General features: G+C 63.1%; 4 protein-coding genes across 6 annotated transcripts; 1 reads left to right on the forward strand and 3 right to left on the reverse strand.

Annotated features, from left to right (window-relative positions):
- Positions 1–1,361: 1,361 nt before the first annotated feature.
- Positions 1,362–17,746, reverse strand: LOC113998416 (SAP domain containing ribonucleoprotein). Of its 2 annotated transcripts, none has more exons than XM_039380117.1 (12): positions 17,670–17,746; positions 17,071–17,170; positions 16,900–16,946; positions 16,106–16,173; positions 14,416–14,467; positions 12,531–12,604; positions 11,597–11,625; positions 11,078–11,103; positions 10,623–10,691; positions 4,630–4,719; positions 2,810–2,872; positions 1,362–1,928 (listed from the first exon to the last, which is right to left on the reverse strand). In XM_039380117.1, exons 1-11 carry the CDS (start codon positions 17,703–17,705, stop codon positions 2,831–2,833), a joined length of 633 nt encoding a protein of 210 aa, XP_039236051.1. In that variant the 5' UTR covers positions 17,706–17,746; the 3' UTR covers positions 1,362–1,928; positions 2,810–2,830. The 2 variants fall into 2 exon arrangements, with proteins under 2 accessions (XP_039236051.1, XP_039236050.1); XM_039380116.1 differs by lacking the exon at positions 17,670–17,746 and adding an exon at positions 17,544–17,627.
- Positions 17,747–18,262: 516 nt separating this feature from the next.
- Positions 18,263–21,016, reverse strand: DNAJC14 (DnaJ heat shock protein family (Hsp40) member C14). Of its 2 annotated transcripts, none has more exons than XM_027715367.2 (7): positions 20,778–21,016; positions 19,712–20,466; positions 19,536–19,642; positions 19,347–19,466; positions 19,038–19,198; positions 18,712–18,814; positions 18,263–18,546 (listed from the first exon to the last, which is right to left on the reverse strand). In XM_027715367.2, exons 2-7 carry the CDS (start codon positions 20,426–20,428, stop codon positions 18,324–18,326), a joined length of 1,431 nt encoding a protein of 476 aa, XP_027571168.2. In that variant the 5' UTR covers positions 20,429–20,466; positions 20,778–21,016; the 3' UTR covers positions 18,263–18,323. The 2 variants fall into 2 exon arrangements, with proteins under 2 accessions (XP_027571168.2, XP_039236057.1); XM_039380123.1 differs by having other exon boundaries at positions 20,717–20,795.
- Positions 21,017–21,122: 106 nt separating this feature from the next.
- On the forward strand, positions 21,123–24,187 carry LOC113984940 (transmembrane protein 198-like). The gene is made up of 4 exons (XM_027715365.2): positions 21,123–21,368; positions 21,870–22,006; positions 22,478–23,053; positions 23,378–24,187. Exons 2-4 carry the CDS (start codon positions 21,883–21,885, stop codon positions 23,653–23,655), a joined length of 978 nt encoding a protein of 325 aa, XP_027571166.1. The 5' UTR covers positions 21,123–21,368; positions 21,870–21,882; the 3' UTR covers positions 23,656–24,187.
- PYM1 (PYM homolog 1, exon junction complex associated factor) lies at positions 24,131–26,286 on the reverse strand. Its single transcript, XM_027715364.2, has 3 exons — positions 26,194–26,286; positions 25,433–25,526; positions 24,131–24,881 (listed from the first exon to the last, which is right to left on the reverse strand). Exons 1-3 carry the CDS (start codon positions 26,222–26,224, stop codon positions 24,404–24,406), a joined length of 603 nt encoding a protein of 200 aa, XP_027571165.1. The 5' UTR covers positions 26,225–26,286; the 3' UTR covers positions 24,131–24,403.
- Positions 26,287–27,920: the final 1,634 nt, after the last annotated feature.

Below are 27,920 nucleotides of genomic sequence, written 5' to 3' on the forward strand. Positions count from 1 at the left end.
GGGTCCGGGTGGTTCAGTCCCCAACCTGCATCAAGGTCATCCCAAAGGTCCCCAGACCATCCTGGGCTCCAGTTGGCTCGGTCCCCTGGCAATGCCCAACCTACATCAGGGACGGGGGTTTGATGCCATCCCAAAGACCCCCAGACCCTCCCAAGCTCTGGGTGTCTCACAAGTAGGATTTGAGACGTCCTCATTCCCTGTCCTCCAGTGAGCACATCCCTCATGGAGCCCCCTCCTCCATGGCAGGGCACCAGAAGGACCCAAGGATCCAGGAAGAAGGATCCAAGGGGATGGATCAGCTCTGGCTCCTGGGACATCCCTGTCCCGTGGGACAGGAGCCACCAGCCAAGGAGGGGCAATCCTTGGTCACCTCAAGGAGATGAGACCAGTGGGAGACAAGACAAGGCCAGTGGAGTGGAGGTCAGTGGGAGACAAGGCCGGTGGGATTCGAGGCCGGATTTGAGGTCGGGGGACCCGCGGCCGGTGCAGGGGAAGGAGGGGCCGCTGGCACCGGAGCCCCTCACCCCTTTGTGCAACCCCCCCTCTGCTCCTCCGGAGCCCCCCGGGCTGTCCCCGGGGGCTCTGACAAGTGACTTCACGCCGCATTTGGGCCCCGCTCCCGCGCGGTCCCACGGCGCCCGCAGCCCCGGCCCTTCCTTTCTTTCCCTGCCTTTCCCACACGAATTTCCCCCGCCCATTGTGCGCCCGCGGCTTTTCTTCTTCCCCTATTCAGCCCAAATTAGTCACAAGGAGCCCCCGGCTCGGGGGGTGTTTGAAGCCCGGGGCCGCTCAGTGAAGATGCGGCCCCGCAGGGACGGGGAGCGGCCCCGGATCCGCAGGGACGGGGAGGAGCCCATCCCAAATTTGGTGCCGCTGCCGCAGAAAACTCATCCCTGAGGAGGGAGAGGGACGGACCCCAGGAGGAGAAATGTCAGCAGGACCTTCCGAGCAGAGAGACCAGGGCAGGGCAGGACAGGGACCCTCCTGTGCCCTGGCCCTTGTGCCAGAGTGGAGTTGGTGGGACCCGGAGTCCTGGAGAGGGGCAGTGCCACCACCAGTGTCCCCTCACCCACCAGTGACCCGAATCCAGAGGAGTCTGTGCTTCCCCTGGAGCTCCATGAGGACCTGGCCCCAAAAACCCGGTGAGGAGGGGAGGGGAACAGCCCTGCCCTGGGTGACATCTGTGTCCCCATTCCCTGCTCCGGAGAGGGAGGAGATCCACATCTGGAGGCCAGAGGGGCAGGAATTTGGCCATGGAACACCCTGGGTAATGCCAGGGACACCCAGCCCTGGGTAAGGACAGGAATTTCGGGGGTTTCCTGCACAGCTCCAGCCCCAGTCCCAACCCAGGAGCCCAGGAGTGCCTTGGAGAAGGAGTTTTATTATGAAAGCGAGGAGGGAACCTCTGCCCTGGCACCACAAACCCTTCCCTGCCCTGGCACCACAAACCCTTCGAGCCAACAACCAGCGGGGGAACCACGAGGCAAACAGAAAACACGGAGGAGAAATCCCAAACATGGACCAAAACACTGGGATAACGGGAGCACAGGGAATGGGGAGGAGCAACAGAGCTGGGGCTCAGCCAAGGACACAGGGTGTCACCTGGATCCTGTGGTGTCACCTGGATCCTGTGGTGTCACCTGGATCCTGTGGCTTTCAGCTCCCTTTGGGGAAGGAAAAGAACATCCCAGGGATTTCCTGGAGGCCTCGAAACGCTCAGGGAACAGAAGCATTTTTGAAGACTTTCCACGTTACAAAAAGTAGAACTATTGCTTGTTACTGGGGTGGGAGCCCTGGAATGCCCGGGGGGGGGACGTCCCTGCTGCTCCCAACGGCCTTCCCAGCGCTCCGGGATGAGGATCCCGCGGGGAACAACAATCCTGGGACGTCAAGTCTTCACCAGGGGAAGGGTTTCGGTCAATGCCCACCTGAAATCCAAGCAGACGTTCCTGCTTACAGACACATTCCTGCTCTGGGAGCTCTGGGAAGGCAGCAGGAGATGATTCTCTGGGAAGGAGAAGGGGAAGGGGGCCTGGGCACCCCCTGCCGATCCCATGGGATTGGGGATCCCGCGCTTCCCCCTGGGAGCTGCTCCCTGAATCCCCCAAATCCAAGGTGCCAAAGCTGAGGGAGCCAGAAAGGCTTCACCAGCAGCACCTTTGGTGTGTTTTGGCCGTGGATTTTTCCATAATTTCACCAAAACTGGGATGTTGTAGCAGTGGGAAGAGCCACATTCCTGCACATCCTCCAGGAACATCCCCATCCAACACAGGGATCCCAGGGCAACGCTCCTGCTTTGGGGAGAAATCACCTGATCTGGGGTTAATGGGCAATTCTGCCTCTGGCAGCTCCTGCAGGGAAGGTTGTGGGAATGCCCCGGGCCACCACAGTCTGGGAAAGATGTGAGGATGGATTTGGGAAAATCCTTCCCTGACATTGTCAGAGGCAGCAGAGACTGAGCAGGACTCGTGTCATTGTCCCCTCGGGGGAGTGGGGCCTGTCCTTGTCCCAGCTGTGCCATGGCCACAGGGATTCCTGGAGCACTGGGAAGGATCAGGAGCTGCTGCCGTGACCCCCCAAAACACTGGGAAACCCCTGGAATGTGGGGCTGGGGTGGCACCAAAACCAGCTGCTTCTTTTTGCTCCGTTTTTCCTCATTTCTAAACGTGGCCATTTGGAAAAACCCATCAAATGGAAGTAGCACAATCATCCAACTCCGGGGGAATTCCCTGTGTGCTGTCACTAAAACCTTTGGAAAAGTGTGGGAGTGGGAAGTGGGGAGGGAGGAGCAGGAGGAGGAGGAACCCACGGCAGGAGCTCCAGGACGGCCTCACACGATCCCGAACCGTTCTGCTCTTTTCCTCTTCTTTGCCTGGAAAGGGAATGACGAGGGAAATTAATAAATCCAATAAATGAGTTATTTAAAATCTCATAAAGAACCTGAGGGAGAACTGGTTCAAAATCCAGCCTGGGGAACACGGCTGGGAAGCGGAGACTCCAAATCCTGCTCCCACAGAGAGGGAGAGATGGAGTTTTTCCCAACACAAAAAGCCCCAAAACAGAGAGACCCAAAACACACAAAAAGCCCCAAAACAGAGAGATCCAAACCACAAAGAGCCCAAAAACTGAGAGACCCAAATGACAAAAAGAACCCCAAAACACAGAGAGCCCAAATGAAAAAAGAGCCTCAAAACAGAGGGACCCAACCCACAAAGAGCCCCAAACCCCAAACCCAGGAACAGGAACATACAGTGCCCGGAATACAGTGGGAAGGAGCCACAAAAGGGGCTGAGCCAGGAACAATGGTGACTTCAGGGGCCTGAAACGCTGGCAGGGAGTGGGGAGGTGGGAAATGGAAAAGGGCAAAGGGTGAACTCTGCTCTATTCATGGGGAAGGTGAGAGGGACACATTAAATACGCGGCCGATTCCCCTTTAAGCCGCTCCACGAGGGGCGTATAAATCTTAATTTTTAGCAGGATAAATAGCCCGGGGGGCAACAGAAGCCCCCAGCCCAGGATCTCCAGGGAAAGGTGCATTTGAGTGCACACAATGCCAGTAAAAAGCCCTTTTTGTTCCAGCACAGTCTCCGGGTGACCCGACGGAAAAGCCTCACGCTCCCCCTGCTCCGCCGGGAACGGAGCTCCTGCTTCACCCCCCGGGGAAGAAACCCCCCAAAAAACACTCAGCCCTGAAAAACAGCCCCTAAATCCCACCTGGAGGGGATCACAATTTCTCGCAGGAAGCAAACTGGAGCTGCCTGGTTTAGCTGTACCCAAATCCTGGTGTGCTCACCCAGCACCCCCCACCCTGGGGGGGTCCCTTTGTCCCCAGAGAGGGTCCCCAAATCCCATGTTTTGGTGGCATTTAGGTGTGCAGGGCACTGCCCACCTGCTTCAGGCAGGAGCCACCTTCAAATCATTCCAGCCTGGAGCACGGGGTTGGAATTACTTGAAGGAGAAGCGTCAAAGCACAATAAAAGGGACCAAAATTGCCCCGAGGAGGTGATAAATTTAAAAGATGGGCCAGAACCACTGAGGCCACAACAAAGCACTGGAAACAGGGTCAGCATCCCAATCCTCATTATATCCTGGAGCCTCCCGGGATTTATGGATGAAGAGCAACAATAGCAGAGGGTCCAGGAGCTGCCGGGGCCCAGGGAGTGACGAGGACGAGGATCAGCCCCAGGGAGGGGAGGGGGATCAGGGTGGGATGCTCCTTCTGGAAGCATCTGTGATGTCCTGCCAGGGGAGGAGGCTCAGAGAGCTCTGGAGCAGCCTGTTCCCAGCATGGATCCATGGAAACCCCATCCCGTGGGGTCCACAGGGGCTGCCTGTGCCCCCTTCCCCTTCTCCTTCCCAGGGCTCCCCCCAGCCCTGGGCCAAGCAGGGACGTCTGGGAGCAGAAATCTGTCCTTCTGCTTGGATTTGAGGTGGGCATTGACTGAAACCTCTCCCTTGGGAAACCCTTTTCCTTGGAAAAGCCCCCCCGGGCCGGGAGGTGGTGGGGGAGCACAGCCTGTGGTCGGGGCTCAGCCCCCGAGGTCCTGAGGGGTCCCTGGATCTCGGAGGTCCCAGGACTCTCCCTGCTCCCCTCCCTGCTCCACATCCCCTGGCAGGAGGGTTTTTTACCTCTGTGTCCTCTGTGGCTCCAGCCCCGGCCGAACTCGTGACGATCCCAAACCGCTCCTTCCTCTTCTTCAGCTTCTCGTCCTCCTCGCTCTGCACAGGGAAGGGATGGGGTTCACTGCCTGGGAATGCCCAGGAGTGTTCCTCCCATCCCTCCTCATCCCATTCCACCTGTCTGGGGCAGGAACACCTTCCACTAGCCCAGGCTGCTCCAACTTGACCGTGGACACTTCCAGGGATGGGGCAGCCACAGCTTCTCTGGGAAATGCATTCCAGGGCCCCATCGCCCTCACAGGGAGGAATTCCTTCCCAAAATCCCATCTAACCCTGCCCTCTGACAGTGGGAAGCCGTTCCCTGTGTCCTGTCCCTCCATCCCTTGTCCAAAGTCCCTCTCCAGTTCTCCTGGAGCCCCTTCAGGCATTGGAAGGGGCTCCCTGGAGCCTTCCCTTCTCCATGACCCCCCCCAGTTCCCAGCAGAGCTGCTCCACACCCTCCACTTCCTCCTTGGATTAAACCCTCTGGTGACATCAATGGAACAGTTCCCAGATCCCACCCCCACTCCCAGGGGGTTCCACTCCCTGAGCAGGGGGTCCCCAGATCCACTTTGGCACCACAACATTCCGTGCCTTCCTCCCCCCAGCTCCAGGATCCCGGTGATTTATTCCTCGGGAGGCCCCTTCCCTAAATCAATCCCGGGATAACGATCCCGCTCCCTGACCCCCCTCCACGCGCCCGGTGAACTCCCCTCCAGCCCAAGCTGTTCCCCTGCCAGGGGTTGATTCATGGGGTGCTGAAATCCAGCTGAGAAAAATGACCCCGAGCCCCCCCGGCCACATCCATCAATCCCGGCCCTGCCAAATCCAGGGAAAGCTGACCCCGCTGGCAGCCCCTCACATCCATTTTCCAAGCTCCCTGTTCCAATTTCTGTTCCCTTTGCTCTCCCACTTCTCTAAAAGAATGGGAAGAAGAGGGAAAAAAAGTTTCAAGAGGAATTCCAAGCCTTGGAGACAAAGCCTTCCCTGTGATCCGGGAACGGGATCCCCAGGACTGGGAATCCCAACAAGTCACTCAAGTCTGTCCACGGATTTGTGCTGCATTTGATCCCAAAGTGTTCATTTTGAGCCCTGATTTCAGGGGAGGATCCCAGGCCTGCTGGTGGCAACGACATTCCAGTGCCACGGGAATCTGCCTGGGGATCTGCCCCCTCTCCAAGGGCTCCCTCCTGGCCTGGATGTCCAACCCGAATCCCAGAGCTCCAGGCACCAAGGGGACCCTCCTGTCCCCAAGGCCGGTGGCCCCAGGCTGCTGCCTGTCCCCTCCCAGGGGATGAACGACCTGGTTCCACGATTAAATCTGGGATGAGCCACTTCTCCGGCTCCAGTCGCTCATTCCCCGAAGGGAGAAGGATCCACTGAAAAACTGCCTCGTTCCCCCCTCCTGGGAGAAGGGAGAAGAGCTGCTGCTGGAAGAGCTGGTGCCAAAAGGTGTTAATTTGGGGCTCCCATGGTTCTCAGGGAGCCCTGCCCAGGATCCCGACTGGATCCCAGCTCCAGCCCAGTGCTGGGAACAGCTCAGGGGCAACACTCTGCTTAAATTAATGGGGTTTGGGATGGAGGGACCTCAAAGCTCATCCCATCCCATCCCAACCTCCTGTCATGGGCAGGGACACCTTCCAAGCCCCGTCCAACCTGGCCTTGGACATTCCCAGGGATGGGGAATCCTCTGGGAAATCCATTCCACTGCCCTCACAGGGAGGAATTTCTTCTCAAAACCCAACCTAAAGCTCCCCTTTTCCAGTATGAAGCCATTCCCCCTTGTCCTGTCACTCCAGGCCTTGTCCAAGTCCCTCTCCAGCTCTCCTGCAGCCCCTTCAGGCCCTGGAAGTGGCTCCAAGGTCTCCCTGGATCCTTCCCTTCTCCATGAATGCTCCCAGCTCTCCACGGCAGAGCCGCTCCACATCTTCCCCTTCTTTCCCTGCAGATTAAACCATTCCAGGAGGAAACTGCTCTGGAATTGCAGGTGAGGCCTCGAGCGTCCTCCCCCCAGACCCCGGAGAGGGCACCTCCCGGCCGGGATGAGGGATGGGGGGATGGAGAGCGGGGCTGAGGCGCGGGAGGATTGATGGTGGCACGGCCTTGACCCCCCGGGAGAGGGGACGGGCCCTCGAGGGCGACTCCGCGTCCGATCCCGGCCCCGGGCGGAGCGGCGGCTCCCGAGGGAGTTATTCCCGGGAACACTCCAATCCTGGGCACGCACCTGCCACCCAGGGCCTGCTTGAAATTCAGCCTGACCTGATTTCCTCCAGCCTTTATTCCCGTGTTTGCTCCTCCCGTTTCTCTCCCCATCCCTGCCAAATCCTTCCAGAGCTGACGCTTGCCAGCACCAGGAGATGTGATGGAAGAGGGAAGCCTGGGATTTCCATGGGAATGTTCCACATGTGCCTCACATCCCTGCACTTCCAGCCCCCAAACCGCCTTTCAGGAGCTCTTCGGCTCTCACACTGAGCAGGACACGGGGATGCTCCGCTCCCCCAAAGCCCTGGTGGTGATCCAAGCTGCCCCTTTCCTCCCACAGCTCCTCCAGCTCCAAGGATTTGGGATTCCAGCCCAGATCTGGGGTTGGTGGCAGCAGGACCGAGCCAGGCACGGCCTCTCTCCCAAATAACACGAGGATTCCGCCTGGATGAGCAGCAGGAACAGACAACCAAGTCCCCCCACTGTCCCAAGGACCCTCAGCCCTGGATTTGGGACAGCCCAGCTCCGACAAAAGCGGCTCCAAAGGCTTTGGATCAGCTCAGAAACATCAAACACAGATAACTATCCCAGGAAGGTTTTTTGACACAGGAAATGGGCAACCACAAGCTCATTCCTCATCCTTTCTCCCAAAGAAACTTGGAAGACAGGGTGGGAAGGCAGAACATCCAGCTCTAGTTCTTTCTTTACACTGTGCCAGCATCTCACCACCCTCACAGGGAGGAATTCCTTCCCCAAATCCCACCTAAATGTCCTGGTTTACAGTGGGAAGCCGCTCCCCATCGTCCTGCCACTCCATGTCTTGTCCCAAGTCCCTCTCCAGCTCTCCTGGAGCCCCTTCAGGCACTGGAAGGGGCTCTAAGGCATCCATGGAACCTTCTCTTCCCATGAACCAGCTCCCAGCCTGTCCCAGAGGTTTTCCCATGGAAAGCCCTCCCGGCTGTCACAGCTGGGAGTTTGTGCTGCTCCAAAGGGGACTGGGGGGAGGAGGAGGAGCAGAAAGTCACATCCATGTGCTAAGAGCACATGGAAAGGAATTCCTGCCCTCCCACGTCAGGGATGAGGCAAATGATGCCTCAGGAACGAGGCCAATTCCAGGAGGCAAAAAGGGCTTTTCATCTCTTCGCACCCCCAAGGCACCTCCGTCATTCCCGTGTTTGCAGAGGCTCTCCCAGTCCCAAATTCCCAGCTCCAGCACGGGCAGGATTGGAGGAGAGTCCCCTGTGACCTGGGAACTGTGGAACTGGGCAAACTGGAGGTCACGGGACCTTCTGGGTGGGTTCTCCCACCAGGCAGGGATGGATTCCCACCTCCAGCCCGAAAACAGGGAGCACACTCTTTGGAAAGAGATTTGGGATGGCTGAGTGAAAATCAGGGAGTCAGAACATCCCCCCAAAACCACTCGGAGCAACATCCCACGGACAAGGGAAGTGAAACCATCGAGTGTCCCGAGAACAGAAGGAGCAGCCGAAGCTGGGAATTAAAAGGAATCGCTGGGAAGGAGGGGATTCCTCCCAGAACTCCAGGAGTTTGGGAAGGAGGGGATTCCTCCCAGAACTCCAGGAGCTTGGGAAGGAGGGGATTCCTCCCAGAACTCCAGGAGTTTGGGAAGGAGGGGATTCCTCCCAGAACTCCAGGAGTTTGGGAAGGAGGGGATTCCTCCCAGAACTCCAGGAGCTTGGGAAGGAGGGATCCCCTGTGCTCCCTCCCCACTTTCCACAGGGGGAATTTTCGGGTTGTTTTCATTTCTCCCCCAGGGAAGGGAAGGTGGGTTTGTTCCCCCAGGCTCGGGAAGGGCTGGAGCAGGAGCAGGCCCTGCCATTCTCCTCCAAATTCCTGCAGCCAACGGGTCCAGGAGCCCCTGAATGGGACATAATGACATCATTGATGGAATCATAATAGAGGGGGAGGGGGGGATGTATTTGTGTTCCAGACAAAAGCCAAGTCCTGTTTCCCAGCGGGGCCCAAGGAAGGACCAGCTGAGTGGGAGAGGGAGGTCAGGGAGGCCGGGAAGGAGTCCTGGCCACTCCCAGAGCTTTCCTGGAGCCCAGGAGTGCCCCGAGCCCTTGTTTGGGAAGTGACACAGGGAGGGAAGGCCTGGAAGGGCTCTGGAGAGAGGGAAGAGCCTGGATGGATCATCCTGAGGGAAAGGGGGATGAGGGGGAGGCCAAAGTGGAGCTGCTGCTGCTCCTCCACCTGTCCCAACGGGGCCTTTCCTACAAGGGCAGAGCCACCTCTGCAAAGTGCCAGAAATCAGAATTTCCCAACAACAAACCCTCCACTGAGGCCAATCCCACCTCTCTGATCCACAGGAACTGGTCTCCTGGAACATCCCACCAATCCTTTTCCCTTTCCTCTGCCAGCATCCCCCCCATCACCACCCTTGGCTTCCTTGGGGGCCAAAAAAAACCAACCCAAAAAACAACACAGAAGCTCCTGGGTATTGGTCCAGGCTTTTGACATGGTTGTTGGTTTGGAAAATGGATTTGGAAGATTTTTGGTTTGGTAATTGGTTTGTTGGTTTGGTCTTGGCAAGGCGTTGTTGGTTTTTTGAATATTGGGGGTTTGGGGGACTGGCTGTGGTTTTTTTGGAAAGGTTTGGAAAAATGGATTGGTTTGGACACTTTGGAAAGGAACGGCCTGCATAGTGCAGGCACCAGTGATTCTTGAAGGCAAGGGGACTTTGCAGGCACATGTCTTATACACCGGGATATTATTGTTTATTCAGATGCACCGGGAAATGGCACAGGGATTATCCAGGAGAAGGATATTCCTCCTCAGGCTGCTGCTCCGAGCTCCTGGAAGCCAAACAATTAAAGGAATTGTTTTCTCTGCCTCATTTGCTGGTTTGGACACACAGAGACTTTCTGCTGCTCCACTGAGCCCTGGTCCCCCCTGGCTGCTCCAGGCCGGGATCTGCTCCACGGAAAACATGTTCTTGTCAACTGGAATTAAAGCAAAATTCAGCTGAAGCCACGAGGGGTAAAAATTAACCTGTCCCAGCACAGGCAGTTGGGACTTTTCCACGGAAGGGACACGCTGGGGTCCAACCAGGGTCATTCCTGAGGCTCCTGGCACTTCCCGTGGCCACAGCCCTGGGATGTGACATGGAAAACTTGCAGCCAGGGAAAGGAAAATCATGGAATTATTGCTCCGGTTGTTTTCCAGCCACGTTTTTCCATTCCCAGCACACTCAGCTCCCTCAAATCCCACCCTGGAGCTGGACACAGACCCCAGCTCCATTCCTGAGCTGGGCACAGATCCCAAATCCATCCCCCAGCTCCATCCCCTGCCCCTCCAGCAGATCCTACAAGGTCCAGAAGTTTGTGCCCATTTCCCCCTGGAAAAACCAACAGCTCCGAGGCCAAATCCATCCCCAACACATCTGTTGTACTTCCAAGGGTTATTTCCCACTGGAACCTTCTCTCCAGAGCTCCAGGTCTGGGCTGACCTGGCTCCTGCCAGGCAGGGACCTGCACGGACACGGTGGGAGCTGAACCCCCTGGATCACCGGGGCTCTTCCCACTTAAAACTGGATGAACAACCTTAAAATTCCAAACCCTTGGGAGCTGTAACTCTTGGAAAACCATGTGGAGTCCCAGCACAAACACAAACAGAGGGGAAGGGGAAGGAAATGGTGTTGACAGGGCTCGGGAACGGGATGTAAAACCTCAGACAGGGATGGTGGGATTGGAGCACTGGGATAATCCCGAGGTGGGAAGAGTGTCCTGGAATGTCCTTACCTTTTTGGAGAGTGAGGAGACATTCAACCCAAACCTCTGAGCCCTTTCCTTTAGTTTATCCATGTTTATCTACAAGAAGCAAGAAACAGTTTCCGTGGCTTGTTTTTTCCATCCCTGTCCCTCGGGTTCCAGGGATAGGGATCAGCCTCATCCTCAAATGGACAATTAAGGGCCTCTGGGAAAACTGCCAGGACTCCTGAAAACCAGCTCTGCTCCCGGGCTGCCCCAGGGCTGGGAAGCTGCACCACCCCCTTCCCAGCCCAGCGGCTTCCCAAGGTTTCCCAGAGATACTGGGCACTGTTATCCCTAAATAAATCACCCCTAAGGAGCCCAGATTTTTAGGACAAACCTTCCCTGGCAGAGCCCTGCACAGAGGAACCACAAGCCCCCCTCCTGCAGGAACTACTTGGATCGTGTTCCCACCCAAAATTCCAGGGGAATGAAGCTTTTCTTACCGTGGGTTTGCTGTCTGCAGAGAGGCCTGAGAGAAGAGGGAAGAGAGAGAATTCCCAGTTAGGGAACAGCACTGGAGTAGGATTTTATCTCCAAGGAGATGAGAATTCCCACCCCATTCTTCCCACTTTCCATCCCCGCTCACTCCCAATTCCATTTTCACCTTCAAAGCAGCTTCTCCACCCTCAAACCCACCCCCATCCCACCTCTCCAGCAGCTCCAGGAGTGGAACGTGGCATTTTAGGAAGCCACAGATGTTTGGAAGGACCAAGAATTGCCAAGGAAAACCCGGCTGTGCCTCCCAGTTGGGCTTGGAGTGAGAGACACTGGGAAAATCCAACCCCCAAGCGACAACCTGTGCCCTTTTCCTCCTGATTCCACAGGATTCCGGCTCCACAATTCCCACCTGGAGCTCCAGGAAAAGGGAAAACAAGGGTTGTCCCACCAGCCTTTCCCCCCCCCAATAAGGAGTAAATATTTGCAGGAAGGTCATTCCAAGGGTCGGTTCTGCTTCCCCTCACCTTTTGTGGGAGCTGTGGCCAAACCAAACCTGTGGAGGGTGAACAAGGGGGAGTCAGTGATGGGAATGTCCAGCCCTGGAGAACTCCCCTTCCAAGGGTTTTCCCTGGTCTGGGGGCAGGATGAGCTGGAACATTCCTAGCTTGTGGAATTCCTGCAGCAGCTCCCACCTTCTCCAAACCCAAATCCCAAACCCTCCAGCAAACCTGTTCTCCCCCTGGTTTTCCAGACCCTTCCAGGGTCATTGTCCCACCCCTGCACACAGAGGTCCCTGGAGAGGCTTCTCCCAGGGAAGAATCATGGAATGGGTTGGGTTGGGAGCTTAAAGTCCATCCAGTTCTGCCTCCCACTATCCCAGGTCGCTCCCAGGGATGGGAAATCCATTCCAGGGCCTCCTCACGCTCCCAGGGAGGAATGTGCTCCCAAATCCCACCAGGGAGCTGCCCCGGGCACTCTCACACTCCCACCCCGGGCACACTCACACTCCTCACCCAGGCACACTCACACTCCTTATCCAGGGTACTCTCACACTCCTCATCCAGGGCACACTCACACTCCTCACCCCGGGCACTCTCACACTCCTCATCCAGGGCACACTCACACTCCTCACCCCAGGCACACTCACACTCCTCATCCAGGGCACACTCACACTCCTCACCCAGGGTACACCCTCACTCCCCCCAGTCCCCCCTCACTCCCCCAGTCCCCCCTCACTCCCCCCAGCCTCCCCCAGCCCCCCTCACTCCCCCAGCCCCCCTCACGCCCCCCAGCCCCCCTCACGCTCCCCAGCCCCCCGCACTCCCCCAGCCTCCCCAGCCCCCCTCACTCCCCCCCAGCCAGCCACCCCCCCAGCACCCCTCACGCCCCCCAGCCCCCTCACTCCCCCAGCCTCCCCCAGCCCCCCTCACTCCCCCCAGCCCCCCCCAGCCCCCTCACCGCGCCGCCCGAGCCGCCTTCTTGCTCTCGAGGCTGACGGGGACGTTGAAACGCTCGGCCCGTTTCTGCATCCGCTGGGGAAGGGACAGGGACAGGGCAGGTTGGGAGGGGGCAGGGAGGGCTGGCAGGTGGGGGAGTGCAGTGGCAGATCCCAACAGCCACGGGAAGGGAAAACTCCCCCCCCGGACCCGAGGGAGAAGGAGCCGCTGGCACCTCGTGCGACCGACGGGCTCCGGACACCCCCGAGCCCAAACTCCAGGAAAACCCATCACTCAGGGAGGAAACGGGAGCGGGGAGCAGAGACAGGTGAGAATTTTGGGATGGCATCCCAAGGAATTCCTGAGCCAGGGAAGGGGCTCCTGGCTGGGAACAGCCGACATCCCTCCTGGAGGCACCACCAGCTCCAGGGGCCAACACCTCCCTCCCTTCCCCCCGAGCAAAAATCCAAGGAAATGTGCTCAAAAAACAAAATGATGGAGGTGTTTTTTCCAGAGAATTTGTCTCTTTGGAACAAGCCCCTTCCTGGGAGCCAAGCCCCATCCATGAGCACTTTGCCACCAGTAAGAGAAATTCCAGGTGAATTCCAGCTACAACTTGGCCACTCTCTGGCTCAGAGCAGAGGGAAAACCCTGGAATCATCAGGAATGCAAAGCTTTGCACTTCCAAGGACTCAAATCCCCCCAAAAGCCCCAGGGAAATGATTAATATCTGATTCTTACGCTGCGTGGGGTGTTTTGGAGGTTACAAAAACAGGGAATATTTAATGGAAACACTGAGCGGAGCCAAGGGCACAGCGAGGAGCATCATAAACATCTGCTCCAAAACATAAATGTTTGGAAAAGCTGGACTGGGAGCAGCACTTGGGCCCCTCCCGGGACTGAGGAGCTGGAACTCAGCAGAGGAGGGAAAACAGAGGTGGAAAAAGGCACCACTCGGGTCAAACCTTGTTTCCTTATCCCTTTATACATCCTGAAGGATACCTGAGGAATTCTTCCCTGATATTCCACCCAACCTTCCCCTCTGGCAGTGGGAAGCCCCTCACGCCCTCCCAGATCCACAGCAAATGACAGAATTCCAGGCTGTGCTCCCACTTCCAGTTATTTACCCCAGGGATCTGTCTCCCTTGCTCACCTGTATTTCTGGAAATATATATATTTACACCTCTAAATAACTCCCTTTTCTCTCAAAACCCACCCCAGCAGCACTTTGCTGAGACCCGCCAACCTCACACTAAACAACCACTGAAGAAAGAGGGGATTTTCTGGGGAAAATCTTGCAGAATTTGGGGAAAAACAAAGAGCAGGAGGACGAGTTGCAGCAGTTCCCTCCAGGATCTGCCCCAGCCCCCCCGGCCCCTGTTCCTGCCTCTCCAAGGTCACAATCCCCCTCCTGCGCCATCGCTGCCGTTGCTGTGGAAATCAGCGTGTCCCAAACAGCAGATTAAACCCTGGAGTCGCTGCAAACAGCAGGAACCGTGTTTTCATAGGGATTTCTGCCTCAGGAGCCAACGAAATTAAGGGGGGATTAGAGAAGCACAAGCAGATTCCTGAAACTCGGAGCTTTCCCAGAGGAATCGGCGGCACCCGAGGGTTTTCAGGGAGCACAAACACAGGGAGAGGGGGGCAAAGGACATCAGGGAATCACAGAATGGCTCAAGAGGGACAGGAAAGCTCATCCCATCCACCCCCTGCCACGGGCAGGGACACCTCCCACCATCCCAGGGGGCTCCAACCCGGCCTGGGACACTCCAGGAACGGGAAATGCAAAACCAACCCACAAAACTAAAGCAGCTTTCCCATGGAAACACTGATCCTGCCTCAGCAGCCCCCCGAAGGAAGGGGGAAGGGGAATCCCCTCTGGGAGGATGCAGCAGCAGGAATCTCACCTCCATCTGGGATATCTCAGATGTGATCTTCACCACCTTCTTCTCCGTGATCCTGGGGGTGTTGGGAAAGAGAGAAACCAGTGAGAGCAGCTCCTGTGGATTCCAGAGACATGTCCTGGTGGGAAAGGGGCCAGGAATCTCCTCCTGGCCACACATTCCCAACACAACCAAGGGTCTGTGTGGAAATGGGAACCACGAGCCAGGTTTGTGGATCTTCCTCAAATTTGGGGCCCAACATTGATGCCAAAGGGAAGGATGAGGCCTGGGAAACTTCTAACCAAAATTTTGGGAGCATCTGGGGCACGAAACATCCCCCAGCAAAGGAGCTGCAGCATCCCTGAATTCCCTTGGGAATGAGGTGGGATCCCAGCAGGAGCAGCCACACTCTCATTCCCTGCAGGACTGGGGGGATCATGAACTGCTGAAGGCAGGACAAACCACTCCCTGGGGACCCCAAAACCAGAGGGATTGGCACTGGAACTGGAAAAAGGATGGATTGGGCACTGGAACTCCAGGAATAACCCCTGGCCCAGCTCGAGGCTCCTCCAGGTCCTGTGGGAAGCCCAAAGCCTCGAATCCCTGGGGAGTTTTATTCCTTTATGGCCCTGGAACACAAAGGGTTGTTGTGTTCTAGTTCATGGGGCAGCCCCGGGCACATTCCCTGCTCCCTGGGCACATTCCCTGCTCCCTGGGCCATTCCCAACCATCCCCCCCCTTTCAAATATAACAGAAGGGGTGGAAGGGGTGGATTGGAAGGGGAGGATTCCGGGACTTGTGCTCCCAAAACACAGCTGGGCCTTGAGGGGGGAAACAAAGGAGGAAGAGCCAAAGTTGGGAAGGTCCCAGGAGGGAAGGAGCAGCTCCTCCTCCCCCAAACAGCTCCCATAAAACAGTGGGAACGCCAGGCTCGTTAAGGAAAATGAGCGGCCTTTGTTCCCAATCCCGGCACAGGTTCCCCATTTTATGCCCTGAAAGGTCCTAATGGCTTAATGGCACTTCCCCAGGAAGCAATTCTGCCCCGGAGCCGGGCTGGGAACGCGCCGGGATGGGACGGGAGCAGGGCTGGGATGGAGCTGGAACGGCCCCAGGACGCCCCCTCCTGCCCAGGAGATCCCGAGGAGCCTCCCAGGGATTCCGGGCTGGGAAAGAGCCGAAAGCTCCTCTCATTCCTCTCATTCCGTGGGCAGAGGCACTTCCCACCTGCCCTGGCGGCTCCAAGTCCTGACCAACCCGGCCAGGGACAATTCCAGGGATGGGGCAGCCACAGCTTCTCTGGGAAATCCGTTCCAGGGCCTCCTCACCCTCACAGGGAGGAATTTCGTCCCAATATCCCACTCAATTCTCCCCTTTCCCAGTGGGAAGCCATTCCCCCTTCTCCTGGCTCTCCATTGAAACGTGAGGCACCTCAAACCCAAGGATCAAGACTTGAGGAATCTCTCAACCCTAAGGAATCTACACCCAAAGGATCAAAACCCACGGAATGTTAACCGAAGGAATCTCCCACCCCCAGGAATCTCCAACCCAAACCCCCCCGTTTCCCACCCCCAGGAGACCCCCCCGGGATCCCCAATCCTGCTCCAACACGTGGGATCTGCTCCCTCCTTCCATCCTGCAGCCCCCGGGGTCGGGTGAAGCCCGTGGTCCCTCGTGCTCCCAGATTTCCCAGGCGGATCCCAATCCCAATATTTACACGTCGGGGGATTTCACCGGAGCCTCTTCCACCTTCACGGGCGGCTCCGCCGGCTTCGGCTCTTCCTCCTGGGAACCAACGTGGAGACTCCGTAAGAAACCTCCCAGCCACCTTTCCTGGCTGATTCCCAAGGCACAAACATGCCCAGGAATTCCCGTGTTCCGTGTCCCAGGAGGGGTTGGAAACTCTCCCTGTGCTTTTCCAAAGCCCCATAATCCCTTCCCAGAAGGTCTGGGAAGGGGTTGGGAATGACCTGAGGGTGACATTCCCAGCCCAGAATGGAGTGGGAATGGCCAGGAGAGTGGGAATGACCAGGAGGGGCTCCAGCAGCACCTGTTCTCCTTCTCACCAACTATTTCATGGGGAAAGAGGGAAAAATCCTCCTGTCAGGAGCCTGACAGTGGGAAGAGTCACTTCCTGAGGGTGTTTTAGCACAAAGTGCTTTTCCAGGATGGGTTTCCTGGCCCTGGCAGGAACAGGGCTCAATCCCATGGGATCCACGGGCACCAACTGGGAGACTTTTCCTTAAATATCCTTAAACCTCCCAGGTGTGAATCCTGCTGGACATGGAGGGGGCGACCCCACCCTGAGGGATCCCAAAATCTGGGATCACACCAGTGACAGGATCCCCCATCCCACCCTCTGGACAATCCCAGTTGTCTCTCAGCACCAAAACTGGCTGGTTTAGGACCAAAGTGGACAACAAAAGTGGTTTAAACTCCACACAGCCCCGGGTGTTGCCCTGTTCCTGCAAACCAGGATCCCCCCGGGGATCATCCCAAAAAACAACCCACCTCTATCTCCTCTGCCAGCACATCCTCCTCGTTGGCTTCTTCTTCAGCTGGAGGACAAAACAACGCAGCCATTGGAGCAGCAAAACACCCCAGGGAACCTCTGGATTCCCAGAGAACACAGGAATCCAGGCGGGAATTCCGAGGGATTCGGGAAGGGCCCCCAGCACCCACCGTGCTCCTCCAGGTAGGCCTGGAGCCGGTTGATGAGGTCCTGCTTGTTGCCTTTGGCCTCCAGCCCCCTGGCCAGGCATTCCTGCTTCAGCTCTGCCAGCTGCGGTGGGAAAAGCTTCCGTGAGTCGGGAAATACAGGGATTAAATACAGGGATCAAAGCGGAGTTGAGGGATGGAAAGGAACGTTCCAGGGGAACCCTCCCAGGGAATCTCTTTGGGATCGTCCTGGGGGAACCAACCAAGGGAACCCCCCTGGGCCCCTCCTGGAGGGACCTCCCAGGAGAATCAACTGGGGGAACCTCTTGGGGACCCTCCTGAGGAACCCACTGGGGGAACCTCCCCAGGACCCCCTTGGGGAACCAGCTGGAGAACCCTTCCCAGGGACCGTCCCCGGTACCCCCATCCCCGGTACTCCCCCCTGGGGTCTCTTCCACGCGGCTGTACTCCCACGCGAGGCCTCGGGGAGCCCCGACCTCAGGGGTTCCGGCCTGCGCTGGGGTCCAATCCCCGAGGGAGCGGGTGTGGCCGCCCTCCATGGCGGCGGGCGCTCAAACCGGTCCCCGCCCTCAAACCGCCCCGCTCGCGGGTCCCCGCGGCACCTTCAGTTTGTGCAGCTCCACCGGCTCCGCCGCCATCTTGTCACCGCCGCGCCGGCCCCGCCCCCGCCGCCGGCCGGCCAATCAGCGCCGAGCGCGCCCGATGGACCAGGCAAAAGCGCAGCCCGCCATTGGCCAATTCTGCCCGGCACCGCCCTCGTGGTATTGGTCGGCGGAGTTGAGTGACGTGGAGACGGACCAATGGGAGCGCGGCAGTGCGAGGAGCTGGGTATTATTAATTATTCGTTATGAATTTATTTGCTAATTCTGAGTTTATTTATTAACTAAACCCCCCGGCCGCGAGGTCATTGGCCATCAACATCCCAGGCCCTCACACTCCCTCCCTTCCCCCAGGCGCCGTATCTGCCAGTCCAGCACCTAAAATGACACTTAAATTGGCCCCTGGGTTATTCGGGGTCGTGTGAGCCCCCAAAACAGCCCCGGCTCCCGGGGGCTGACTGAGCCCCCAAAACAGCCCCCAACTCTGCTTTGCTTCCCCCCCAACCTGCAGCTCCTTTGGCCACATCCCCACCCCACCCCCCCTTTTTAAAACAATTCTCCCATGTTAAAAAACACTCACTTTCTTTTCTAAAAAAAAAAAAAAAAGAAAAATAGATTTTTTATTCAAAGAAGCCCTTTGGGGGGGCCTGGGGCCCCTCAGCGCGGGAGCGGCCGCCGCACCTTCTTCCTCCTCTTGTGCTTCGTGTCCCCCCTGGGGGCAACCCCCTCTGGCCTGGGGGGACCCCCGGGCGGGGCCGCGGCCCCTGGGGGGGTGGGGGGCGGCGGGAAGGGCCCCCCAGGGGCCGCCGGGGCCTGAAAGATGCGGGTGAGGAAATCCTGGAGCTCCGAGGGGGTGGGGGGGCTGCCCTTGGGGGTGGTCCTGGAGGGGGAACAGAGGGGGTTGGGGGGGCCTGGGGATCCCTGTGCACGTCAAACCACCTGAGAGAGAGGGTGTGACGGCACCACGAGACCCCCGGGGCATTGTGTCACCCCCCAAGCCCCCCGGGGACACGGTGTCACCCCCAGGTGCCCCCCCAGCACTGACCGCTGCCTCCCGGGTGGGGGGGCCGCCCTGGCGCCGAAGGACAGGTGGTAGGGGACACGGTGGGTGTCCGGGGAGATGCCCACACGCTGGCACCCAGCCCACTCTGGGGGGACAGAGACAGAGACCACCCGTCAGGGGGCACCTGGGGGGGCCACGGAGGGTGGGACCCCTGGGGCTGGGAAACCCGCTGGGTCTGGGGGCTGCAGAACCCTCCAAGTCTGGGGGCTCTGTCAGCCCCCAGTCTGGGGCCAGGGGCAGCCCCCCGTGGGTGTGGGGTCCCCCCGTGGGTGTGGGGTGCCCGTCCCCCCAGGGGTGCCCGTCCCCACCGGTGATGTCGTAGACCCGGCCGTCCATGCGGGCCATGTAGGTGATCCTGAGCCCCAGCAGGTGGGACTCTGCCCACAGGTCCCCCTCCTCGGCCGGGTGCAGCCCCCCGCACTCAGCGCAGTACCGGGCACGCTGGGGGTCCCTGTCCAGCTCGAACCGCCTGCGGGGGGGGATGGCACCGTGAGCCCCCCGGGGCACCACGGCACCCTGAGACCTGGTGCTGGCCCTGTTCCCCCACCCCCCTGAGCCCCCCAGGACACAACACCCCCGGTGCTGCCCCCGAGCCCCCCCGGCCCCTGAAGGCCCACCTGTGGCGGCCCCCGCAGCGGCTGCAGGCCATGGCGTTCATGGCCTCCCTCAGGTCCTCCTGCAGCCGGCTCAGGAAGGCTCCCACCGACCGGGCCAGCTCGCTCTGGGCCAGCCTCTTCCTGCGGGGAACGCGGGGGGTCAGAGCCCTCCGCGGGGGTCCCAGAGCCCCCCCAGGGACCCCGACTCACGTCTCGTAGTCCCGGCGCCGCTCGGGGCTGCTCACCCGGTCCCAGCCCGCCCGCAGCACCTTGAAGGCCTCCTCTGCCCGCGGGTGGGGGCTCTTGTCGGGGTGCACCTGGGCAGGGAACGACCCTCAGGGGCCTGCCGGGGTGGGGGTCCCCGGGCCCCCCCAGCTCACACCCACCAGCACGGCCAGGCGCCGATAGGCCTTTCTGAGCTCGGCGTCGGCCGCCGAGGGCTCCACCCCCAGCACCTGGAAGGGGTTCAGCTCCTCCTCGGGCACCTCGGCCAGGGCCAGCAGCCGCCCCAGCTCCTCCTCCCCCGCCGCGGGGACCCCCGGGGGGCTCCTCCGGCCCCGCAGCCACTGCCGGGGGTCCCCCAGGAGCTCCCGGGCCCGGTGGGCTCCGGCGGCGAGGCCGCGCCAGCAGAGCCGGAGCCCCCCGAGGAGGAGGAGAAGGAGGAGGAGCAGCAGCGCCAGGAGCGCCCCGAGCAGCCTCAGGCACAGCCCGGCCCCCGCCCGGGCCGCCCGCAGCGACCCCCGGCCCCAGCCCCGCAGCCCCCCGCCCTCCTCCTCCTCTTCGTCCTCCTCGTTCTCCCGGAGGGCCCCGCGGTGCCTCGGCCGCCTCCGGGCCCTCCGCGCCCTCCCGTCGCCGTCGGGGGGTCCCCGGTGGCGGCAGCCGAGCCCGCAGGCCCCGGCCCGGGGCTCCCCCGCGGGGGTCGGGGCGGGGGCCGGGGGTCCTCGGCAGCCGCAGCGGGTCCCGGGGTCGCCGCCGCCCCCTCCGTCCTCCTCGTCGTCCCCCGGGCCGGGGGCGGTCCCGGCGCGGCCGCAGGTCCCGTTCCAGGCGGCGCTGGGGGGGCCGGAGCCTCCTTCGGCCGCGTCCTGGGGCCGGGGCTGCTCCATCCCGGGGTTAAGTCACGGCCATCCCGGTCCTGCCGGGGCTGGGGGGAGAGAGAGGGGTCAGCGAGGGGCAGAGACCCCCGAAATGGGCCCGGGACCCCCCGAATAGCCCCCGGGGACCCCCCGCAGGACCCCAGAGACCCCGACCCATCCCAGGATCCCTCGGATGGGCCCCGAGAAGCTCCGGAAAGGGCTCCGAGGAACCCCCCGAACGGCCCTGGGACTCCCAGTTGGGCCTGTAAGGAACCCGCAAACGGACCGGGGGGGGAGTTTGGGGGGTCCCGGACTCACCGCGCCGGTACCGGCGGTGGGGGGAAGGTTTAGGGCTGTATTTGGGGGATTTTGGGCTCACCGCGCCGGTACCGGCGGTGGGGGGGGGTCGCCGCCGCCGCCCCCCCCCGGGTCCCCTCACGGCCGCACTTCCGCTTTCCGCCCGCCGCCGCGCCGGCCACGCCCACTTCCGGGGGAGGGGCCTCACGTGAGAGCTTCGTCCCGCCTACCCCTCAAATGGCGATGGCCACGCCCCCAAAGAGGTGCGGCCAACCATTAACAGGGTGACCACGCCCCTTCGGCGGGTATAGACGCGCCCCTTAGTTGGGTGTGGTCGCACCCCTTAAACGGACATCTCCACGCCCCGTACCTATGGCCCCGCCCCTTAAAGGGGCATCTTCGATCTTAAAAGGGCAATGCTACCCGGTATCCGCGGGGGGCTGCGCGCCTCCCGCACCGCCGCCCCCGCGGGGCCCCCCCGTGCGACCCCCTCCCCTTGTCTTCCCCGGGATTGACCCCACGCGGGATCGGGTCCTTTCCCTACGCTCACCCCCCGACTGCCGCCCCCGCCCCCGCCAGACCCCGCGCGGGACCCCGCGACGGTCCCTCACCGCCCCCGGTCCCGCCCCTGCCTCATCTCGGCCCCGCCGCGACCCCCGCGACGGCAGCGACGGTGAGTCCCGGGCGGGGGGACCGAGCGGAGATGGGACCCCCGAGTGGGGACCCCCTCCCGGGAGTCGGTGGAACCACTGGGAGCGCTGGGAGAGCTCTCGGATGGGGCTGGAGGGGCGGGGGGAGCGAGTGGGGATGGGAACCCGGCCGGGGACTTCCCTGGGTACCCCCCGCCCCTCCAGCCCCGTCCCACAGCGCTCCCAGTGCCCCCTCCCAGTGCCCCAGCGCTCCCACCGCTCCCAGTGCCCCCTCCCAGCACTCCCGGTACTCCCACGGACCCCTCCCGTCGCTCCCAGTTCCCCCAGTTTGCCATTCTCCAACACCCACTCCCAGTGCCCCCATCGCCCCCAGTTCCCCCTCCCAACGCCCCCAGCCCAGTCCCTTCCAGATGTGCCGCCCCCCCCGCGGCGCCGCTGCCAGATGTGGGTGCGGGGAGGGGGACACGAAGCGGGGGGGAGGAGGGGGTCGCGGGGAGGGGTCGCTCACCCCCCCGCCCCCGCAGAGCCCGGGGGGCGATGGATCCCGGCGCCCCCCCCGCGGAGCCCCGCTGTGCCCTCGGGCCCCGGGGACCCCTCGAGCCCGTCCCGGCCGCGCTCTGCGCCCTCGGGGCGCTCCTGGGCCTCGGCTGCGGCTGCTTCGGTGAGGGGGGCACGGGGGGACCCCCGGGGGCACGGCTGGGGGGCTGAGGGTCTCTTGGGGCGGGGACTGAGGGAACCCCGAGGGGGGCACGGCTGGGGGGCTGGGGGGACCCCGGGACACTGTCAGGGGGCTGGGGGGTCCTGAGGGCACACCGCGGGGGACCCCGAGGGGGGCAGGGCTGGGGGCATGGTGGGGGGGCTGGGGAGCACGGGCGGACCCCCGAGAGGGGCCCCAGGCACCCTGAGGGCATGGCTGAGGGGGTTGGGGGGGGGCCTTGGGGAGGCAGGGGGCACATCTGGGGGGCAGAAGAGATGGCACAGGGACCACTGGGGGACAACTGGCGGTCCTGGGCAGAGGGGGTGGCACAGGGGACACCGGGGGGCACAAGGTTTCTGTGGGGCACCGGGGACCCCCAGGGACTGCCCAGTGCCCACCAGCACCGCCCCCACTGACCCCCCCGCGCCCCCCAAGGCTACCGCTGCTTCAGGGCCGTCATGTTCCTCTCGGGGCTGTTCTTCGGCTCCGCCGTCATCTTCCTCCTGTGCCACCGGGAGCGCGTCCTGGGGTCCCCCCTGAGCCTGGAGGCGAGCGCGGGCATCGCGCTGGGCATCGGGCTGCTCTGCGGGCTCCTCACGGCGCTGCTGCGCAGCGTGGGGCTCTTCACCACGGGGCTGCTGCTGGGGCTGCTCGTGGCCGCGGCCGCGCTGGCCGCGCTGGCCCCGGCGGAGCCCCCGGGCAGCCCCTGGGTGGGCGCGGGGGTGGCGCTGGGGCTGGCGCTGCTCGGGGCTCTCTCCGCGCTGCGCTGGCCCCGCGCCCTCACCGTGCTGGGCACGGGCGTGGGGGGCGCGGCCGCCCTGGTGGTCTGCGCGGATTATTTCGCCGAGGGGGCGGCGCTGGTGGGGTTCGCGCTGGCCCGGCTGCGGGGGGCGCCGGGGGGGCCGCTCTGCTGGCCCGGGTGGGCGCTGCTCGGAGCGTGGCCCGCGCTCAGTGTCACCGCCGTGCTGCTGCAGTGGAAGGTGACGGCCCGAGGGGCACCGAGGGGACACGGTGAGGGACCCCCGGGGCGAGGGAGGGGACGGGGAAAGGGCGGGATGGGAAAGGGACGGGGCTGTGGGTGCTGGTGGGGATGAAGGTGAGGATAAGGGCGGGGTGGCGATGGGGACAGGGAGGAGGGAAAGGGTGGGACTGGGAAAGGATTGGGATGAGGCTCCGGATGCTGGTGGCGGTGGGAAGGATGAAGGTGAGGGTGAGGAGGGTGGGAGGGGGTGGTAAATGGGGGGGTGTCCCCGGGTCGGGGGTGTCCCCGGGTCAGGGTCAGGGGGTGTCCCGGGGTCGGGGGCACAGGGCTCAGGACTCGCCCCCTCCCCACAGTCCTCAGCCGGCGGCAGAAGCGCCTCCGGCACAAGGAGCCCAAAGCCCCCCCCGGGGGTCCCCCTGGCCGCCAGCCCCCCCCAGCCCAGCGCTGCACGGACCCCCCGAGCCCCGGGGACCCCCGAGACCCCCCGAGCAGCACCTGGAGCCTGCGGGACCGGCAGCCGGACAGCGGGACCCCGCCGGGACCCCCCGACATCGCCACCCCGCCCCGACACCGAGCCCCTCCGACGTGCCTTGGGGACCCCCCCAGCAGCGGTGCCTGCGCCTTTAAATAAACAAATGAGGTTCCTCGTGCCTCGCCCACCGGAGGGCGTGGCCTGCGGGGACGGGGCTTCAGGGCACAGGGGTGGGTGGGACCCCCGAGGGCTGGGGGGGGATGTCCCTGGTTGGGGGGGGAGAGCCCTGTGCACCCACCCCACCCCTCCAGCCCCCGGGGACCCCCTTGAAAACAAAGCCCCACATTTATTTTTGTAGGACCTACCCAAATACTGTGAACCCACCGTGGTCTCAGCCCCCTCTCCTTCCATTGGAGGGGAGAAGGGGGTCCTAAAAGCCTTAACCTCCACCTTGGGTGGGGGCCTCACCCAGCCCTGGGGCCCCCCAGACCCCCCAGCCCTGCCTGACCCCCAAAGGACCACACAGCCCCCACCCTGGGGAGGGTCCAGCCGCCCCCCGAGCCCCCCCATCCCCTCCCGGGGGGCCCAGGGCCGGGTCTCATCCCCCCGGACAGGCCCGACCCCCCCACGCCGGGTCAGTGCTGCAGTTTTTATTCTTCCACAATTTTTAAAAATAAAGGGAAAAAAGAGAGAAAAAGAGAAATAAACGGGGGGGGAGGGGCCGTGACACAGAATGGGGGGGTGGGAAGAGCGGGGGGGGCGCGGGGGGGGGCACGGCCCCCTCCCACATAAACCCACATCGATCCAATTAAAAACCAGGAGCCGCCGGGTCCTCGCCGGGAACAACCGTCCTGTCCTGCCCTGCCCTCCCCCCTCCCCAACCCCCCCAGAGACCCCCCAACCCCCCCTACGAGTCCGACTCGAGCCCCCTGAGTTCGTCCTCCAGCGCTTTCCTCCGGCCCAGCTTCTCCAGCTGCTCCTGGGTGGGCTGGGGGAGCCCCCCGGCCTCGAGGCGCCGCTGCAGCTCCTCCACCTGCCGCAGCTTCTTCCGCAGGCTCTTGATGCGGCGGCTGCGCTCGGAATTCCCGGCGCCGTCGCCCCCCTGGGCCGGGGGGGCCCCTCCTGTCCCGCCGGGCCCCGCCAGCGACAGCTTTTCCAGCGCCGGGCTCAGTCCGTCCGTGTCCTGCGGCCGCTCCGGGGCCTTTTCCTGCTGCTGCCGCCGCTTCTCCTTGCGCTTGAGGTTCCTGCGGGCGGCCTTGGACAGCCCCTGCTCGGGGGGGGGGCCCTGGGGGGGCCCCGGGGGCCGCGCCGGGGCCGTGTCCGGGCTCAGCCCCGGCGGCAGCTCCGGTTTGCTCCGGAAAAACTTCACGTACTTGTTCTCGTACCTGCGGGCAGAGGGACGGGGTGAGGGGGGGTGGGGGGCGTGGGGGGGGCCAGGAGGGATCCGGGAGGGACCCCTGGGGGAACGTTCTGTGAGTGGCCCAGGAGGGGTCTGGGGGGGATCCCGGGGGGATTATGAGGGTCTGTGAGGGTCCATGAGGGGCTGTGGGGGGACACAAGGGGCTGTGGGGAATCCGGGAGGGGCCCAGGAGGGATCTGGGAGAGATTCCTGGGGGTCCAGGAGGAGCTGTGGGGGATTCCTGAGAGACCTGTGAGGGTCCATAAGGGATCAATGAGGGATCTGTGAGGGGCCGTGGGGCTCCAGGAGGGTCTGTGAGGGGATGGGGGATCCAGGAGGGGTCCATGAGGATCTGGGGGAGGTCCATGAGGATCTGGGGGGGGGTCCATGAGGATCTGGGAGGGCATATGCAGCCCCTGGGGTGGGACTCACCCACATGTGAAGCCCTGGGTGGGACCCAGCGGGGCACAAACTCAGCCCTGGGAGGGGGCACACGGCCCCAAGATCTCCCCCCAGCCCGGGGACCCTCCCACTCACACGGGCACCTCCTCCTGGGGGACGTATCCCTCCTTCACCCGCCGCTGCTTCCGCCACGTCCCATCCGGCCGCTGCGTGGAGGGGATGTACCTCCCTGGGGGGCACAGGGGGGCATGGGGGCACCTCGGATCCCAGGGGCATCCAGGAACACCCACAGTAGCCTCAGGACACCCCCACGGGGACCCCAGGACACCTCCAGGGAGGTCCTGCGACCCTCCACAGACCCCATGGCAGTCCCAGGAGACCCCACAGAGGCTTTGGGACACCCCCGCACAGACCCCAAAGGAGGCTGGGCCACCCCTAAGGGGGTCTGGGACACCCCACTGAACGCAGGGGAGGCCCAGGACACCCCCTCCAGAGAGCTCAAGACCCCCCCTAGCTCCCGGGACACCCCCGGGACCCCAAGGGGACCCCAGAGACCCCCAGCCCCCCCGCAATGGGCTCCAGGACTCCCCCCCCCACATGTCCCGGGAAATCCCCAAAGTGGCTCTGGGACCCCCCCACGGACCCCACAAGATCCCCAAAACCGCGTCCCGCAGCCCTCTGCCCCCCCCACATGTCCCCAGAACCCCCCCCGGCGTTCCCAGGACCCCCCCCAGGCCCCGCGCCCCCCACGGGCCTCCCCCGGCGCCGGGGCCCCCGCGGGGATCGGCGGCGGGCGCAGCCCCGGCGCCGGGGGGGGTCCCGGGCGGGGCCGTGCCCGGGGCGGTTCCGGGGGGGTCCCGGAGCCTCCCCCGCCCCCGCGGCCCCCCCGCGCTCACCGGTCTCGTCCGTCACATAGGGCGTCGCCATCTTTGCGCGCGCGTCTCGGCCCCGCCCCGGAAGTGACGCCACGGGCGAGACAGCGGCAGCTAAGGGGGCGTGGTCATGGGGAAGGGGGCGTGTTCAATGACCATACATGGACGTCATTGGGCGTGGTCACACAGGGGGCGTGGCCACCGCGAGCCTGGAAATATAGGGGGCGTGGTCCGTGAAGGGGCGCGGTCTGTCGGTCGCGGGGCGTGGTCACTTTAAGGGGCGCGGCTCCCGTGGCGTTCAATGAGGGGGCGTGGCGTTTGGGAGACGGGGCGTGGTTAAAAGAGGGCGTGGCCTCAGAGACGCCATGTTGCTTTTAAAGGGGCCGCGCCCCTCCTGGTGCCCCACTTCCCCCCCCACTCTGGGAGTGGAGCCCCCCCCCCCAGGATATGAGAGACCCCCCCCCCCCCCTCTATGGGGACCCCCGAGTTGGGGAACACCCCGGACACCACTGGGGTGGAGAGACACCTCCCTTCCCTCCACAGCCGGGAATTCCCGGGATGGAGACCCCCGGGATAGACCCCCCCCATCACCGGCCCCCCCCCGGGATGGAGACACGCACTCACATGAGAATTCCCAGGATTGGGACCCCCGGGATGGGGAACATCCCCCTACCCGTCACCCCAGGGACCCCGGGATGGAGCCTCTTCCCCCCGGGAATTCCTGGGATGGAGACCCCCAGCACCGAGCCCCCCCCCCCCGACAGCCGCGGGATGAAGATGTGCCACCCCCCCGGAACGCCCAGGATTGGGACCCCCGGGATGAGACCCCTCCCCCCCCCCCTCGGGCATCCCCCCGGATGGGCATTCCCGGCGTGGGGTCCCCCCCACGGCCTCCCCCGGCTTGGGACCCCCGGCCCCTCTTTTGGGGGTCCCCGGGACGGCCCCGCCCCGGCGGCACGTGCTCGGTGTCCCCCCCTCACCCCCCCAACGGTCCGTGACGTCACGGGCGGGGCCGGACCGGGAGAGCCCGGACCAGGTACGGACCGAGCGGGGAGCCCCGGGGGGTCGGACCGGGGGTCCCGGGGCGTTCCCGGGCTGAGCCGGGGCGGGGCGGGGCCGTGCTGGTCTGTACCGGGCTGTTTCGGGCACCACCGGGATGGACCGGGGCGGTACCGGGCGGAACCGGCGCGTTACCGCCGGACCGGACACAGACGGGGCACTGCCGGGCTCCACCGGGCGGTACTGGGGCGGTACCGGGCCGAAACGCGCCGTCCTGGGGCTGTTCCAGGCACTACCGGGGCTCTACCGGGCGATACCCGCGTGGTACCGGCCACTACCGGGATGCACCGGGGCCGTCCCGGGCGCTAACGGGGCAGTACCGCGTTCTACCGGGTGGTACCGGGGGAGTCCCGGGCCGTCCCGGTCTGTACTGGGGCCGTTCCGGGCGGTGCCGAGGCCATACTGGGCGGTACCGGGGACCTCCTGTCCCCGGGAGACGCCCGGGCCGGGCCGGGGTCCGTTCCCTGCTCCCTCCGGTGCCCCCGGGGGTTGGGCGGGTCCCGGTCCCGCCGGGCACCGCCCGCGGGGGTCAAAGCTCGGCTGGGGCCGCACACGCGTGTTCAGGCGTGTTCGGGCGTGTTCGAGGGGTGCTCACGTGTGTCAGGGCGAGGCCGTGCACGGGCAGGGGCTGCAGGTCACCCCCGGGGACCCCCCTTTTCCACCCCCATCACGGACCTGCGTGTGATCCTGTG

This window comes from Pipra filicauda, unplaced genomic scaffold (assembly GCF_003945595.2).
Source record: "Pipra filicauda isolate LSUMZ 115617 unplaced genomic scaffold, ASM394559v2 scaffold185_size1782982_pilon, whole genome shotgun sequence".
Lineage (NCBI taxonomy): Eukaryota > Metazoa > Chordata > Aves > Passeriformes > Pipridae > Pipra > Pipra filicauda.